Below are 18,085 nucleotides of genomic sequence, written 5' to 3'. Positions count from 1 at the left end.
ACCGATTATTATCATCATGAGAGAGATCAAGAATCACAAAGCAATTTGCAGGTGTAGTCAGATGATCAAGGTTGTAGGTATTTGCTGCTTGAAACCTAATGAGGCAATAAACAATTATATCCATCTGAGGAGGGACTGCCACAAAAATTAAAAAGGGTCATCTCACTTGGGGGGAGATGCGGTGAACTGGTTATGATTATAGCACCAGCTGCCTCTCATGCCCAGCGAGCTCTGGGTGCCTCCGAGGAGGCAGTAAACATAATGTTTTGATGAGCCATGCCTCGTTTTCATCAGCATACCTGGAACCACTTGATGATGTTGTTAAAATGAGGATACTTACTCAGTAGGTCTGGGATGGGGCTCCAGTTTCTGATTTCTGATAAGTTCCCAGATGCTGCAAGTGCCATGGTTACTTCCACTGTAGAGTAGCGATTTCTAAGTGTGGTCTTGGGGTGTGTATTAGTCTGCTTAGGCTGCCGTAACAAAATTCCATAGACTTGTGCGGCTTGAGCAAAACAAATTTATTTTCTCACAGCTCTAGAGACTGGAGGTCCAAGCTCAAGGTTGGAGGAGGTTTTGTTTTCTGGGGGAGGCTCTCTTCCTGGCTTGCAGACAGTTGCTTTGACCTCACATGGCCTTTCCTCTGAGCTGTCTCTCTTTCTGCTTCTCTTTGCAAGGCCATCAGTTCTATCTTAAACTGTGGACTTCAGTTAATAATGATGTATCAGTATTATTGGTTAATTTGTAATAAATGTACTACACTAAAGCAAGGTGTTAATAACAGGGAAAACTGGGCAGGGGGAGAGGAGGTGTATGGAAACTATGTACTTTTTGCCCAACTTTTCTGTAAACTGAAAGCTGCTTTAAAGAAATAAAATTTAATGAAAAACTATTAGATTCCATGACCTTTACCCCAGACTCAGTGAATCCATCTTGGGGGCTGGAGCACAGGTGTTTTCAAACTAACCCTGTGGGTGATTCTCATGTATGCTGCAGTTCTAAAACCATCAGTAGAAACTGAAAGTGCTAGTTTTGCAATAGATAAATGGGGGTTTAAACTCAGCTGTACCTCTTTACAGCTGACTGCTCTAGGGCTACTCACCCTCTCTGAATCTGTCTCATTTTAAAATAAGGGTAAAAATAACTCTATAAAGTGGTTCTTCTGAGTATTAAGTGATATGCTGATGTAAAATTTTTAACCCAGAGCGTGCATAATAAGTGCTCACACTTAGTTATAGTCGTGTTGGGCTCTTTGCAAACCCCATCAACTGTAGCCCGCCAGGCTCCTCTGTCTATGGAATTTCCCAGGTAGGAATAGTGGAGTGGGTTGTCATTTCCTTCTTTAGGGGATCTTCCCAACCCAGGGATTGAACCTGTGTCTTCTGCATTGGCAGGAAGTCTTTACCACTGTACCACCTGGGAAGCCCATATAATAAGCACTCAATAAATCTTAAATATGAAGTTTTTCTATTATTGTTTAAATCCTGGTGAGCAAGAGAGAATTGTGCTGAAACATGAGGGGCTTTCAGAAAGACTAGACAACAAAAATAATAGGCAATAAAAGAACAGGACAATAATAAATGTAATCCTGGATGTTTCTACAACACTCCAAGGTTTATATATAGCTTTCACTTTCATTACCTGACTTGATCCTGACAATGACCTTGCAAAGCAGAAATTCTTCTTTTAACAGATGAGGAGCAGAAGCTTAGAAACAACCAGTGGCTGTCCGAAGGACACAAAACTAGGAAATGTCAGCTCTCAGAGTTTCTAAATCTTAGTCCAAGATAGTAGTCCAGGGTGGTAATTAAGTTTGAGTCAGACTGGTGGGTTCAAATCCCCAAAATACTGATTAATATTGGTGAAAAACTGGCAAACCAGTTCACCTGAGTTGTAATGTCTTCACTAGTTAAATAGGGATGACAAAAGCACTTACCTCTTAGTGTTTTATTTTTAAGGTTAAATAATGATGATATTTGAAGTTAAAGGCTGGCACATAGTTTACTGTGCACCCATTTTACTGTCTGAACCATTAAATATGGTTCCTTGAAGGGACAATATATATCCATGTTACACAACAAGTAAGCTAGAGTTAGTCCAACAATTTGTGAGAATCTTTGTGCTTATGTTTTGGGGGGCTGGGAGGCTGTGGGACTGGAATTGCTACAGCTTTTTAGCAGGAGCAGTGGGCTGGCACAACATATGTGGCCTATGAAGCTCTTCTCTATAAGTGTTGGGACATCTGAAGTACCATTAAGATGGTATAAGCAAGGCAGAGCACCCTAGCCCTTTAGTCCCAAATATCAGAAATGACAGTAGGGGTAGCACCAAAAAGACGATTTTTTCCCCTGTGATCTTTGGCAATGGCTAAGGGTCCGCATAAAGAGAAAGAATTCTGCATATAGAAGAAATTAATTCCATGGTATCCAAGATCCCAAATAAATATTTTGGAAACAATTTATTGCAGAGTTCCTCAGCACAGTGTCTTCTTAACCTGATTGTGTTGCCTTCTTACAGATTCTAGGGAGAAACAAATAGGATCAAAATAGATACTCAGTGGGTAAAAGTTGAGAAGTGGGTTGGCCCAACAAAGTATCTGTGTATTTTGCAGATGAAAGAGGAGTCGTATTAATACATTACTTCCTACACTGTGAGAGAAGGTTGGGCAGATTTGTCATGGAAATGACAGTGATGCTTTTTAAAAAATTCATCATAATAAGATGATAATGATACTAATAACTATCAGGATAGTGATAGTAGTGAGTGTCTTACTGAACTTTTGCTCTGTGCCAGGAACCTTTCTAAATATTTCATAGATATCCCTTCATTTAATCTTTTTAACAGTTAATTGAGAGAGACAGACACCTTTATTTTCTACATTATAGAGATGAGAAAGCGAGGTTATTAGCCCTTGAATGCATACATTGTAAAAAGCTGGAACTGTGATTCTGATCCAGGCTCCTAGACCAAAATCAACACAGCTGTAGAAGTTAGCTGATAGAAAATGATGGAATTTAGAGCTGGACAGGTGTTAGTGATCATCTATGGAGTAAAAATTACGAGAGTGGTTTCTGGAAAGAGTTGCTGTAGAATTAGAGATTCCTGTGTGCCAGGCACTGCCGTAAGTCCTTTATTACATCTAGCAACTCCCTTTAATCCTCACAACAGACCAATAAAATATCTCATTGTTACAGCTGATGTAAATAATTTGCACCATGCCAGGTCTCAAAGTAAGTAGTAGCCTTGAACCCAGGTAATGATGATGTCAGTATCACTCCCCTTACTCATGAACTGAAAGGAAAATCAGAGGCATCACAAGAGATCAAGTGAGTCACTTGTGTGATCGGGGTGTGAAAAATATAAAGTGTCATTTGAAACATTCTTGGAGTAAGGGACTAGATTTCAGCTGGTGAAAGTCTCTAAGGGTGGGGTGGGGTGGGGTTTGAGCACAGAAAGTGCTGGTAGCTTTGCAGAAGACTAAGAAATGACTTCCACCCAAATCATAGTCCATTGAGAATGGGAAGGAATTTTATTTCGGTTAACTCAGGGAACTGGTCAGCTTGACCTTCCTTCTCAAAAGATGCTTCATGTACTTGACTCTTGGGGACACAGAAATCAGCATTTTAATTTTGATTTTCTCAAGTAGTAACCATGGCTACAAGTGGCTTATTGATTAGTTTTTCTCTTCCTGAACATCCCCTGCCTTGGTTTGCTTAAGAGGGTATACGACACCGGGTGATGAACGCCCACGGGGGAACTGAGCTCCCTCCCTGGAGAGCTGCCAGGGAGCCCTCAGATGAAACCTTCCCTGTGAATGCTCGTCTGAAACCCCTCCCCAGCCCCCTCCAATCTTTCTTTCCCAAAGTGGCATTCTCATCTCGGCCTTGCCCGCCCGCGCACTTGGGCGTGAAGGGCCCGCCTTTCCCAACACCTAGCCAAGTCGCATGACTGGTTCGAACTTCAATCGGGAAGTTTCCCGTCTAGGAGTTCCAGGACTTTCTGGCGCTCTGCCCGGTTTTGGAGAAGGCATCTCCTTGCTCTTCCCTTCTGGTGTCCTTCGAACTCAGCCTAACTTTGGGCAGCAACCTCAAGTTTAGCCTTCGGAGTTTGAGCCCCTGGGGGATTTGGCAGACCTCTGTGCGAAGGCGTGGGGCCCTGGAGCCCCTCCGCAGAGCCGGCGCTGCGCGCGGCTAGAAGGGCTCTTGGAGGCACCGGGCAACTCTTGGAATCGCCTCCCGTCTCCTTAAGGTCTGGATGCTCTGTGGTCAGAGCCCCCAGGTCCGCACCACCCCAGTCCAGTGACTTGGCAGCAGGTGGCAGAGGCGGCGAAGGGAGGGGGCGCCTGGCTCTCGGGCTAGCGGTTAGCGGCTCGCGTTTCCAGCCTGTCGCCCCCGGTCCCCGCGCTACCCGCGCGCCCCCGCTGCCCAGCGCCGCGCCGCGCCGCGCCCCCGGCGCCCCCCGCCGGCCTCCGCCCGCACCTGCATCCGCTCCGCGCGCCTTGCCCGCCGCCGCCGCCGACTCTCTAGCTCCCAGCGCGGCGGACGCCCCCGGGCCGAGCAGCGAGGGCGCTCCGGTGCCAGACCCATCGCCAGACGCCTCTGGGCCGGTTGACTCCCGTGTCCCGCTCCTGCGCCCTGCGTCCCCAAAGATGAACGTGAGGAGGGTGGAAAGCATCTCGGCTCAGCTGGAGGAGGCGAGCTCCACAGGCGGTAGGATGCAATAAGCGTTGGAGCGGGCTCCCGCTTCCACTCTGCTTCCCTCACGAGCTGAGACGGGGACCCCTTCCTGGGCTGGGGACGCTTGTTGCCTTTGCTGCATGTGAGATAGTCACCTGGGCGGGACTGGGAAGGGGAGGTGGCAGCGGCGGGAATGGGGGTGCGGAGGAGAGGGGGTGCATGCAAGGTACAGGTCGGGAAAGAGGAGGTGTTTGAAGTGTGTGTGAAACTCGCCAGTGTCAGGGTCCCCTGCGATCCTGTGCCTACTTTTGCCTTCTCTGAAAATTTCCCATGTTGTTTATGCATTTGCCAGATGACTTCAGACTGCACACTTCCTTCTCCCAACACCTGGGGATAAATGATCTGAAATAGTATTGATCCTCTCCCTCCACGGTGCCTTTATGCTCCCAAACATTTCTTCATTAAAACTCTATTTTTGTCCCCTGGTAATACACGGGCGGAATGTTTCCCAGGTCAGATTCTTCAGCAGGACCGTATGTCTTGTTTTATTGCCAGCTTCAGTTTAGTGTGTTCAGAGAAAATGGTCCTCAGTGACACTTGGAGATAATTTATACACAGTATAGCCTTGGAAAGGTACCTGGCAGTCTGTGCAAGGAGCTTGGCTTTCAGAGTATCATGCATTCTGCGAAAGCAGGGACAGGTATCCATAGCAGAATATGGGACCAAAGCTCCCTTACCCCGCACCGCATCCCAGTAAAGCCTCCTGGGTGGAATCGGTTTGTTTTTAGGTGGCTTTACATGTGTACAAATTTTAGAGGAGTCGTAAATCGAATGGAGGTTATTGTGGGGAACCTGAGAGTGATCGAGAGTGGACCTTTCCCAGATTATATAAAATGAGGGGGTCACACGTGGCCACAGCATGGTTTGGATTTTCAGGATGAAAAAGTTGCACTTCAGGGCTGTAAAGTTGCAAGGAAAGATGCATGTCCACATTTTAGGTGTTTATACCCAGGGAAATGGAGTCACTTCAACTAGAGTCCATGCCCTAATTTATAGACAGTGAGATACGGATGTGTTCCCTTTCTTCCTTTCCCTCCAGTAGTTCAAGTTACTGTAACAGGGAGGACCCTAGTCTTTTTTGAATGTAAAGTTTTAGAGAAAATACTCTTGGTAGGCTGGAAAAAACCTGACTGTCACCTTTCGAGCCCCCAGTATGACTTATAATGATGTATAGTTCACGTTTCCCTCATGACAATAGCTGTCACTCATTGCAAACTAAGTATATCTAGGATATATCTTAGGACCAATACTCATACTCTTGAAGAGATTGAATTTTTCAGAATGAGAGTTGTAACTGTAGAGGGCTGCATAGTTGATTTCATAGGGCCTCTGTCTTTGCAGTTCCTTGGACTCAGTAGGGTAGGGAGCTGGCTGTTCTTTCGGGAACTTACTCATGCACAAGGCAACTGTAGGTACTCAGAGATAGAGATGGTTGTAGGAACAGAAGTCTGGGGAACTGGGTGGCTTGCATTGTTCAGCTCGTCAGCAATAGCAGCTTTTTGGCTGAGCCTAGTCTTTAATTGGCCAGATGGGGATTGAATCAGCTCGCCTCATCTATTCACAGTACCATAGGTAGCCATAATCTCTACTTGTTGGATAAAATGAGAAAGACGAAATCACATCTGAGGAGTATGATGTATTAAAAAAGAAAAGACTTTCAGTACCATCTCTAGAATCAGCATGTGTTCATTGTTCATTTGGAGAATAGAAAGCTCCTGATTTATATCTTTCTCAGGTGAGACCAAAAAGGAAGCATTTTCTGGCTTGAATTGATCTGACATCTGTTTCTTGAATTGTATTCACATGTTTTTAGAGTTAACTGTTTAGAAGAAGGAAAAACTTTTAAAGTTAATTGTTAACTTTAGAAGAAGAAAAATGTTTGAAGCACCCTTTTTTTTGTTGTTCTTAGTGTTTGAAGTTTAAATTGGAGAATAGTTCCCAGATATGTAGTTGTTTCGTAGGGTCACTGTCTTTGCATCAAAGGTCTTTGTATTTCCAGCAAACTTAAACTTTCATACTTTGATTTGGGCTCAAGTGTTGAGTCTTGACAAATCCTGGGACAAGAAAAGACTTTCATATTTAAAGGTTTCAACTCTAATTTCAGTTCCTTTTAATGGTTTCTTGACCAGAGACATATTAATGTCTTTTGTTACCTGGTTATTGACTGGAGTGTTTCTGTGTTCACTTACGCAACAAATCGCCAGCCACAGGCATTAGTTTCTGTATACAAAAATCCCCTGGTCAGTACTATGTTAAAACAGTAGCTCCTGACCTCTTATTTCCTTTAAAATAAATGAATATTTGCATTTTCTAACGTGACCATGGTGATTTTCTTTTGAATATATGTCTCCTGGATGAAGGTTTATAAAATGATTTAATCAGGGTTTAAATGACATTTAACTGGAGGATCAGACGGAGAGAAATGGATTGGGGTTAGAGGGAAATCAGGAATTGGAGAAGCGTGTGTGTGTGTGTTGTGTGTCTGTATTTTATGACCAGACTCTAGAGTCAGAAACATAGTTTATTGAGAAACATAGATTACATTAAAGTGCAAGTAGAGAGGGAAGTGTGGAAAGATGGGAGCAAGGTTGAGTGAGTTGCTAAAACTTTATGATACAATTACTCAACTCACTCCTTATGCCTTTTAACAAGTAATGTATTTACTGTGCTACCTGATTAACACCATTTCTAAGTCATGGTAGTTGACAATACTGTGGAGAATGGGAAGTGGATGCTTGTCAGTGGTCACGTATAAGTAGAGAAGGTTTCTTAGGAATCACAGTGCTCACTTCTATTCTCCCTCTCATCAGTTTTAAAACATTATACCAAAAGCTTGCCCAGAATATATTTTTCATGTCATTTGCTCCCCTGGTAAAAATCAAACAATCCTACTACTGGTGGAGAGACAGAGGGTGATGATTATTCAATAGTGTATTTGAAAGAGAATCAGAAGTAAGGTCAGAGAAAAAAACCCACAACATTATTCACTGGTGTCCTTAATGTGTTCCATCTAACACAGAGATGGCGAATGTTATGTGATGTAATCTGTAGCTCAACATGGGGAGGGAAATGGGTGTTTCAGTAGTTACAGGAGGTCATGGAGAGGATGTGGCCCAGACTAACGCACAAACTGGACCTGGGCAATCGGAGGCCCCTCGCCTGCCTCCCCTGACCTTGGGATATATGTTCTGCCCGCTATTTGCACAGCACAAGCCATTTTCAAGGACATAGCCTTGAGAGAGTAACTTAAGGACACCTGGGTGGTATTCATGACTGTCAAAGTGTTAGTCGTTCAGTTGTGTCTGACTCTTTGTAACCCCATGGACTGTAGCCTGCCAGGCTCTTCTGTCCATGGAATTCTATAGTATTTATGACTAAACCTCATTAAACCCTCTATATAAACCTTTAAGAATCTGGCAGGCAGGTGTGGAGATCTACTCATCTTGCTTCACTCAAGACAAGCCTTCTTATTTAAGGTCCTTTGTTTGTTAAACCTGCCACTGACCAGTCTGGAGCGGTCCTCCTCCTCTTTCTTGGTCTCTCCTTACCCTCTGTGTGTGGGACTCAGCTTCACATTTCACCTGGGACGCGCTCAAGTTTGTCAACCAACAACAGTACAGTGAAAAATGCTCTTTGTTTTTGTATTGTTAGGTGGATGTTATCATGGCCTCAGCTTAAGTTGGGAGTTTATTAAAGATAAACCCAAATTAGTAATTCTACAAGGGTAGTAGTGAAAAGTCTATTCTCAACCCAGGAAAAGCTTTTTATGGCACAAGGCGTTATTCTGTCTTCTTTGTGTTGTTGAATGTAAGAAGGTTCTAAGAAAGTCATGTGGCGAAGTGTTAAAATTCAACAACCCTCTTCCGCTTGCTCCACATTCTTCCCCACCCCCCACCCCCCGCCCGGGTGATGCTTATGCCAAGTTTCATAAAATAAGGCTATAGATAGTTTGGAAATTAATGATTCATGCAGTATAAAACATGTATGCAAAATTTCCATGGAATCGTAGACTGGATAGTAGTTGAATCTTTTGATGATCTATTTCTTGGCTTGAAGTGCATGGTCCTTCTTAGTCTTTTTTCATCCTTTTATTTGTTTTTCTTGTCTTCACTGGTGTTCTAGAAGATGTGGATAGTATTGCTTTTCAATATTTCATTGCAGAGTGTGCTTGCTTAATAGCCTCCTTTCTTAGGAACTTTCAAGCAGATTAAAGTGTGTGTGTGAGAGAGAGGTGAAGGGACAGAGGGAAAATAAGTTTTTAATTTGTTCAGTGGGCTTTACGGAAACAGGGGTCTCAAAGCTGATGCACTGGGACAACCCAGAGGGACGGGATGGGGAGGGACGTGGGAGGGGGTTTTGGGATGGGGGACACATGTACACCCGTGACTGATTCATGTCAATGTATAGCAGAAACCACCACAATATTGTAAAGCAATTCACCTCCAATTAAAATAAATTAAAAATATTTTAAAGTTATATAACTTGATCTGTCACTATAGGTTTATTCACCATTGGGCATTAAATCACCTCCTTCTTTTTCAAAACTGTTCATTTGGCTAAAGGTCCTCCTGTTCTTTTCTCCATTCACGTTTTTCTGAACTCACTGCCGTGCTTCAGGCTGTTTATCTGCACTCCTTAGAAGACTGTGAACCCTGGGAGCAGGGCTGTTGTGTTGTTGGCAGCATCTGGCATCCAGCCTGACATACAGTATTTGCTCAATAACATATTTGTTGAATGAATGAATTCCCCTCGTATTTTGTGACATCACGTTAGTCTGTCTCTTCCTACTTCTCTCAGATCTCATTTTCTGACCTTTATCTCTTCCTTTACCCATTCTGTACAACTTTGCACACAGTTCTGTGTTCATTCTCTTATTTCTCTCTGATCGAACTGTGGCTTTGACACATTTTATCTGGATGCGGAAGACTTGTTAGTCTGTAACTCTGGCCCGATCCCTTTCCACATTACCAGATGGACATTTGCATGCCCTGTTGGTCAGACCCATTAACAAGTTTTACCAGCACCTCGAAGTCAATGCGTCAGAAAATACATATGCTTTCTTCTAAGAACAATTTGTCATCCAAATTTTCATGATGGTGACATCATTTTTTGAGGCACGCAGTTAAAAAGTAAAGCAAAAGTGATTCTTTCTCTATGGTCCTTCCCACTTTATTTTCTCTTTCTATGTGGAATCAGTCTTATTGATTCTCTTGTAGCCTTTATGTCCAGCTCTTCCTCCAGCTCCCATTGCTTTGCTTAAAGCTATATTCTTATTTCCCAGACCATCATGGTTGTCTTCTGTTTGCACTATGTGCTACTCCTCACACACAACCAAATACATTTATTAAAACCTGATTTGAGTCAGATCATTCTCTTGTGCATAACCTTGCCATTACTTATAGCACTAAAAATACCATCTTCTTAGCTTGATAGTCAGGGCTTCCACAATATGGTGACAGTCCTCTATCCCAACATTTCTTTCCATGACTCTTTTAAGGCTACACCTTGACCTGCTAAACTGAATTGTTCCCTAGTCCCCACACATATCTCATATTCTACCTACTGCTTAGGATGAACTTTGTACCCCAGCTTGACCCACTTGAACATTCAATGTTGAATGTTCAACATTGAATACATCCTCTGAGACATTCATCTTGAATGCAGGGTCTTTCTCAGTGAAGCCTTAGTGATTTCCCCTGACCCCCTCCCCAAAGAATTATGCTTTAAATTTTCATCAGTCATTCTCCTTTGACTTACATCTGAATGACAAAGAAGAATAAACTACGTATATTTCTTTGGTGTGCAGTCTTGTTATAAAACCTTGATGCTGAGGACTGTACATGAGTTGCTAATTTTCATACCCCTGCTAATGACTGGCACAGTGCTTCACAAAATAGTAGGTGCTTCAAGCATTGTTATGGAATTTAAGCCACACTGCTCAGTGGTAGACCTATCAGAGACTCAAAATTACAGTTCACGTTTGATTGCTTGTTAAGGCATCTACTGGAAGTAACACTGTTTTTTTGGTTCTATCTTTTCTGTTCCGTGGGCCAGGTCTATGAATAATGTGACAGCAAGATACTGCTCCTCTAAACTGCGCATGTGTGCATGTTCTTGTATCTGTAATGCGTGGCTATGAGAATTTGCATCATTTCTGAAGAAAAGGTTAATAAGTAACCAGTGTGTTTTGTGTATTTAGAGCAATAGGCAACGTCATCTTTGGATACTGTCGCTATGACTCTCCGTCATCCTTAATACCTTCCAGACCTGTCACCCCCAGGAGATTGGTGGTTCAGGGGCCCCTCCGTGAGTGATGATCACGTCTCTTGGTTCCCTTTCCAATAAAAGAGTAGAAAGATGAGCTAAGTACTCCTGAATCATGAGTGTGATTATCAGTACTGGTCTGAGTTAGTGTTACAGAGAATAGCACTTCATAACATTTCCCAACCCAGATCCTGAATAGCTACACCGAACCCTCTTCCCACCCTGTCTACCATTATTATCTTCATCAGATGATAAATCCTTTTATTACATCAGTGACTTTGGAAAGGAATCGAAAAATTATAAAAAACTGATATCTTTCAACATTTACATATCCATTTCCTTAGGTGTGTTTTCTTTAGTGTCAGACTTCACAGAATCGGGACGTGTTGAAAGGGAATTGGAAGGGCAGGGAAACCATGGCAGGGCTGAGATGAGACGAAGTTCAACTCTTTAACTCTCACCACTGGGGCTGTCTCCCTTCTCGCCCAGCTCCTTCACTATAGGCTGTTCTGTATACATACATATGTCCTTAGTATTAGAAAGCCTTAAAAAAGAAAGACTCAGTGTTTAAACACATAAGTTCTCCATTCACTCTGACACTAATGAATTATTTGAATATGGATATAAATATAAAATTGGCCATATTGAGCACTTGGCCTTCGTACCAACATGTTAAAGGCTAATTTTCTTCGCAAATGAACAGAGGCTGTGTGGTCTAATGGTTCTCCCATTCGAAATAGGTTGTCTCTGTGGATGTATTATTGACGTTTTAGAAACTTCTGTCTCCTGCATCTTCTACCCCAATTATCTAAATTTAGGTAAAAATAACTATTCAGCCCATTTTACAATAACAGTGCATAACGTCTTGGTTACCTGAGATCGGGCTTGACTTAGTTACGGAAGTGTCCCCTCCACATACTCAGTAACATCTGCTCATGAATAGTGAATAAAAAGTCTTGAGGGAATTTGAACTGGCAATTTTTTTTTATAGATCTTTACTTTAAAAAGGTTTTGGAGAAGAAATAGACTTCATCTCCACATGTCAACACTTCTTAATAGTTGAAGAATCTTTTGAGTGAAGCAGTTTATTTAAGAAATGACATTATCTGTGCACAAATAGGAATCAAAATCAGATTTGACTGATGGAGTAAGTGCTGCAAGCTCATGACTATGCATGCTCCTCCTGCCCATATCTTCACTATAATAGCACCTACACACTGCGTTACAGATAGTAAGGTGTTCCCAATAATGTCCCCAAATATGATTTTTTTTGACTAGGGAAGACATGATCTCCAAAAGTCTTTATGAGCTTCATAATAAACTTGGTTGAAAATAGCGCATGTAACTATTAAACTGATCTACATTTCAGCATGAATAGCCTGCCAGGGGCTTTCTTTTGGGTTGTAGCTTTTCATACTTTAAATTTTCATTAGAATAGCACAAGAAACTACTTACAAAAAATTGGTTTAGCTCTTGCCTTTTATCCATGTTTTGTATGTGGTAAGTGCTCCAGTGATGTTAAATGAATAAAAGCATCTTACATTGTGGTTAAAGCCTAAATGTGGAGATGCCCTCTTATACTCCAATCCATCCCATCACTGTGGAAACAGATCCTCTGGTTTTCTTGTGTTTGCAAGGAGTTTGGAAAAACCCAAAGAATAATATAGAAATAACCAACAGACATTTCTAAAATAACCCCATCAAATCCAGTCCCCAAAACAAGTTTAATTTAGAGAAATCTTATTTAATTTAGAGAAGTGAGGATGTACAAAATAGCCGCTGACTATAATGTTGCTGTTCCTCGTTCTTCACCTATAAGATGGTGGTAATTATATTACTTGTAGGTTATAGGGATGGATTCTGTAATGAAGAAATAAGATTAACCAGTAAAAGTATATATTTACGAAGAAGCTACATAGTGCTGGCATGAATGAGAAGTGGAGTCTGCCTTTAGAAACCTTACCGTTTATTCAAGAGATATTTACTGAGTATGCACCAAGTATTTAGAGCTGAGTAGGGGAGAAATAAATCACTAAACATGTGTATTTTAAAATATTTATTGCCATAATAGAGGTAAAGATGAAGTGAGATGGATTTTGAAAAGCAAGATTACTTCCAGTGGATATAAGTGCCATTCCTTTCCAAGTGGACGCAGTGAAAGCAAACAGTGATATTGAACTTGATTTTTCTCTCTTTGGGATCTCACAAAATAAAGCTGTCAAAGAACTGAGCTCAAAATTCTATATTTTTTCTATTGCCTGACTTTCCCCCCCTGTGTTCTGTTCTCCTGTAACGTGGGTTTATGTGTCCACCAGTTAAATACATTGTGACGTTATCTAAGCTATTTTAAAGATTTTTAAAACCTATGATGCTGGGAGTCTGTTAGGAAGTGCAATTTTTAAGATAAGGCAAACATAATTTTGAATCCTGGAGAATACAAAATGAGTGGTAACTTCTGTTTAAAGGTAGTCAGAAAGGAATCGAAAATGCCTAGCTTTCTGTTTGCCAGTTTAAATAATATTCTGGTACAGGTAGAGGCATTACAAATTAGTAAGATTTTTAAAAATTAAGTAGAATATCACTCTAAGTTTTAAATATCACTTTATGGTGATAAATATCATTTATCATAAGAATATTATTATATGTGATTTATTATTGGGAACACTTATGAACATCAGATTCTACTAAGTCTTTCTTGAATCTTTTCCAAGAATTCTTCCAATACTCTTGTATCATTTATTTCCCCCAAGTCCCTTTAATTTGAGGCCTCCTACTAAGCTGCTTGGTATTGCTGCAATCTGTTCCCTGTTCGCTTTCCTCCCATGGTCCGGTTTCATCATAATTTCCTGTCAAAGTTGTGATTTCTGAGAGTTGGTGCTGGCTCTGAAACACAGGTGCATCACATTAATTTGAAGGTTGTGGGGAGAGAAATCTTGAGAAACAAGAATAAAACAATATTGAAAGTTCAGAATCAGACATTGGGAAACGTGGAAAAAGGAAGGTGGAAACTGCAAAATATAGCATTATGTAGGGACATAGAGGGAGAGAATTATCCTGCTATGGATTTACAGAGTAAGCCTTGTTTTCGATGGAGGTGTTGTAAGGTAGTTTTAAAAAAGGCAGCACATCCTAAACCACAGATCTCAAAGGTGGTAAATACTAACCCTTCTGACATGACTGAAGTACCAGCTTTGCAGTTAATCTATATAAACCCTTCTAGTTCAATTAAAGTTGTAGATGTGGATTCAGAATGAAAATTAGTGTCCACAAAACCTAAGACTTTAAGATTGTTGTTCACCTCTCAGGATAAATATAATGTGGAATCTACAAACACTACACTAGGAAGATTGAACTGTAGAAATAATTTGTTAGAAACATTGCAATTTAAAGCACAGTTACATTTATCTCAGACCCTTGATTGTGAGACTGTGGCTTTTCATAAATATCGTTAGAATTGAATTTCAGATCTCAAGCAGTGACAGTTATAACTCTTTTAAATGCAATCTGTATTCTGGTTGTTTTCAAAATAGTTTTGAGGATGTTATTCAACAGTCATGCATTTGAAACATAATGAATGATCAATTACCTATTATAGGAGAGGCACTGAAAGTCAATATTTCAGAAAATAAAAAGGCAGGGTAGTTGTTTAGGAATTAAGCTTTTAAATCATATCTTCCTTCTCTACCCCAGAATTCTACTTGATCTCAATTGTGTATGGATTAGGTAGAATATGTTGCCTTATCTCATTTTCAGAGACACATGCTAAATGTTTTTTAGGACCCTGGAGTATGTCCTTGATGGAGGATATCAGAAATTGCAGTCCTTGTCTTCTGTGAAATAATAAGCTGAAGGAGCATGGGGTAGAGCTTCCATAATCACACAGTGTTCCTAAGTGATATTGGCTTCACAGAGTCACTTAAAATATAAAACAAGTCATATGTGGAAAAAGCCAGCATTAAACTGTAGACTAGATAATACTCATACTCCACATATCAGTGAGGGATTCTCCAAGTGTGAGCCAGTTTATTCTTTTGTAAAACATATTGAGCATCTACTATTTGTCAAGTATTGTTCTAAGTACTAGAATACAGAGATGAAATATATCCCGTGGGAGACCCTGAATCTAGTTAAAGAGATAGACATGGGAGATAGTAGTTGGCATGGGCAAAATCTTAGGATAGTACCAAGCACAGAGTGCTTTGGAAAGGCATGTGTGAGTTACCGCCTGCAGGCTGGATGGCATCACAGTAGGCTCCCTCGACTGGAGTGGATCTGGCAGATGAGAGTGAGTCTTCCAGATAAATACAGCAGGTGGGAAAATGCACAGTTAGGCAGGGAGCAGTGTGGTTCTAAGGCTGAATCTGAGAGAATGTGGTGGTGTAATCAGGCGACAGTGAGAAGTCCTGAGTGCCATGAAAGTGGGGGTGGAGGGGAACAGGAAATAGGAGCTGGAGAAGTAGTCTGCTTCAGGATGTGAAGGCAGCAGGGGCCTACTGGTCAGTTTCAGTCAAGAGCAGAACATGACCACGTTTGCATGTAGGACGACAACCACAGTGATGGGGCAAATGGACAGGAAGGGAATGAAACAGGAGTAGAGTAGACCTGCAGAGGTACAATTGCAGTAAGACGCACTGGATCATAGAAAAGCGTCGGCGATGTGGAAGGTAGTGGGTTCACATGAGGTAGAGGATGAGGCCAACAAGATTTGATAATGGGTTGTAATTGGGGTTGGGAGAGGAGGAGGGGCAGCCTGGCTCAACTCCTAGATTTTTGGTTTTGATAACTGGTGGATGGTATATATTTACCAAGATGAAAAGTACAGAAGGAGGTTTAGTTGAAATACAATGAGATCAATTTGGGACTATTTAAGGTCTTTGAGGATGTCAAAATGTAGAAGTCTAGTAGTTATTGGTACATAAGAGTGAAATTGGATTCTCTAGACAGTGACTGAGTCTCTGTCGTGTCCGTCTTTGTGACCCCACAGACTGTAGCCCACCAGGCTTCTCTGTCTATGGAATTCTCCAGGCAAGAATACTGGAGTGGATTGCCATTCCCTTCTCCAGAGGAACTTCCCAACCCAGGGATCGAACCCTGGTCTTCTGCCTCGCAGGCAGATTCTTTACCATTTGAGCTGCAGGGACGTCTCTAGACAGTGGGGAGCTAGTTAAATTTAGGAGTGACAGAATAAGGAACAATAATTTTGCATAGCTGTGTAGGCTGCATCGTCGACAAGGATGTCATTAGGAGATTGTTGCCTTAGTCTAAGCCAGAGAAAACAAATATTTGCACAATGGTAAAGGCAGTGGGGATGAGAGGGTGGGATGATTGGGAATGAGAAAGATGGGGAGACTGGTGATGGGTGCCTCATGGTGCCATGATGGACAAACAGGAAACACAGGAAGACAACAGGTTTTGGAGGAACAGGTAACATGGAGGGAAGAAAACATGCTCACTTTTAGAAATACTGATTTTGATGTGCTAGGAAAGCATTTGGGTCAAACTGTCCCAAAGGCAGTTGGAAATGTGGAGTTCAAGTTTAATTGATTTCAGAGACACACACATTTATTAAGCATTGTGATGAGTATTGAGAAGAGAGTATAGCGTAGTGGCCTTACTCCCAAGAAACTGACCATCAGACTAAGCTGGAGAGTCAAACTTGGGAATCAATTGCAAAGAGATAAAGATAACTGAAGACATGAGATTGAGTAGGGGACAGAGTTTAGGATTGGATCTATGAAGATAAGGGTGGGAGGTGGATGAAAAACCAGGGAAACATGATATAGTCGAGAAAAAATTGGAGAGGAGAATGTTATGGAGGTCAGTGTCCTGCACATAGATGGCCCATGGCTGCCAACTAATGGAAGTGAAAGTTTCAAAAAGCCAAAGCCAGTTAAGAGTGAATTGCTACAGAATATTCATGGTGGATGAAGAAGAGTGTATAAGGATAAGACCTGGGGTCAGGCCTAGGTTTCAAATACTGTGCCTGCTACCTTAGGAAGTCATGTGGCTACTCTGTAGCTTAGCTTCTTTATCTATGCCTAGAACATTCTTGCCCCATATACTCCATTGTTTTGCTTCCTCCCCTTTTCATGTTCCCATTAAAATATTACTTCTCTGATGACATCATCTAACATAACAATTCCCCTGTGTCTCCCTATTTCCTGATCCTGCTTTACTTTCTGTCATAGCTTTTATCCTACATTCTTTCAAAGATAAAACTATATATACTATACTACTATAATGTTATTTATGTATACTATAATAATACTTATATATACCATATTTTTGTGTATATTTGTTTAGTTTTTACTGTCTTCCTTATTAAAAAGCATTCAAGTATACGTGGAATGGTAAATCAATAAAGAGAACCCATTTTGACAGGTTGTATGGAGGATGAACTGAACCAATGTATATAGCAGATGCTCAGCACAGTGCCTGACAGATATTTGGGGTCTGATAAATGTGATTTATCATATCATCTCTATTATATTTTGGCCTGAGAAAAAGTCTTTTGATCTCGAGGATAGGTGGTCTGGAGAGTGGCGAGATTGGGAGCTGGGAGACGGGGGCAGTTGTGAGGAAGGGGCACTCACTCCCTGAAAGGGGTCAGTCTTGACCTCTAAGGCCAAAGGGATGCGGAGGCCATCCTGGGGGATCTGCTGGGTAGGACCCAGGGGAGAAGTTGGGCTTTCAAGGAAGCATTTTGTGGGTTGCATGGTGGATTTTGTGGGGTTGGAAGTCCAGAAACTTGGCTGGAGTAGATCATGGTCTGAGAAGTGCTGAGGCTGAGACATGTGATTGAGGAATCTCATGGGGTGGATTTTATCCAGTGGGCAAGGAGTCAAGATTTCTGTGAAAGGCATACTAAAAGCAAGACCTTAGAAGACTTGTCTTGTCCTGCTATAAAGGAAGGTGGAAGGATGGAAGGGTTCAAGTGGAAAGGATGGCTGGGAGTACATTGCTGTTGTCCAGACTTCTGGAAGGACTGCCCAGTTGTGGGGGATGTCAGAGGGGAAGAAAAGGAATTGGCGGATTTTGGGGACTTCATGGGTAGTCTTTGTGATGGACTGAATGCGGGCCTTGGG

At 41.8% G+C, this 18,085-nt stretch overlaps 1 protein-coding gene across 2 annotated transcripts in view; it reads left to right on the top strand.

The window, feature by feature from the left end:
* Positions 1–4,230: 4,230 nt before the first annotated feature.
* Positions 4,231–18,085, top strand: part of KCNIP4 (potassium voltage-gated channel interacting protein 4) — a 1,258,052-nt gene continuing 1,244,197 nt past the window's right edge. Inside the window, exon 1 of one of the 2 annotated variants that reach the window (XM_043871383.1) lies at positions 4,231–4,709. In XM_043871383.1, coding sequence (XP_043727318.1) covers positions 4,649–4,709 — 61 coding nt within the window. In that variant the 5' untranslated portion in view covers positions 4,231–4,648. The remainder of the gene's footprint in view (positions 4,710–18,085) is intronic. The other variant, XM_043871387.1, reaches the window with a different exon arrangement.

This window comes from Cervus elaphus, chromosome 17 (genome assembly GCF_910594005.1).
Source record: "Cervus elaphus chromosome 17, mCerEla1.1, whole genome shotgun sequence".
NCBI classification, from domain to species: Eukaryota; Metazoa; Chordata; class Mammalia; order Artiodactyla; family Cervidae; genus Cervus; species Cervus elaphus.
The sequence above is the reverse complement of the archived record's forward strand: the minus strand, read 5'-3'. Positions and strand labels throughout refer to the sequence as shown.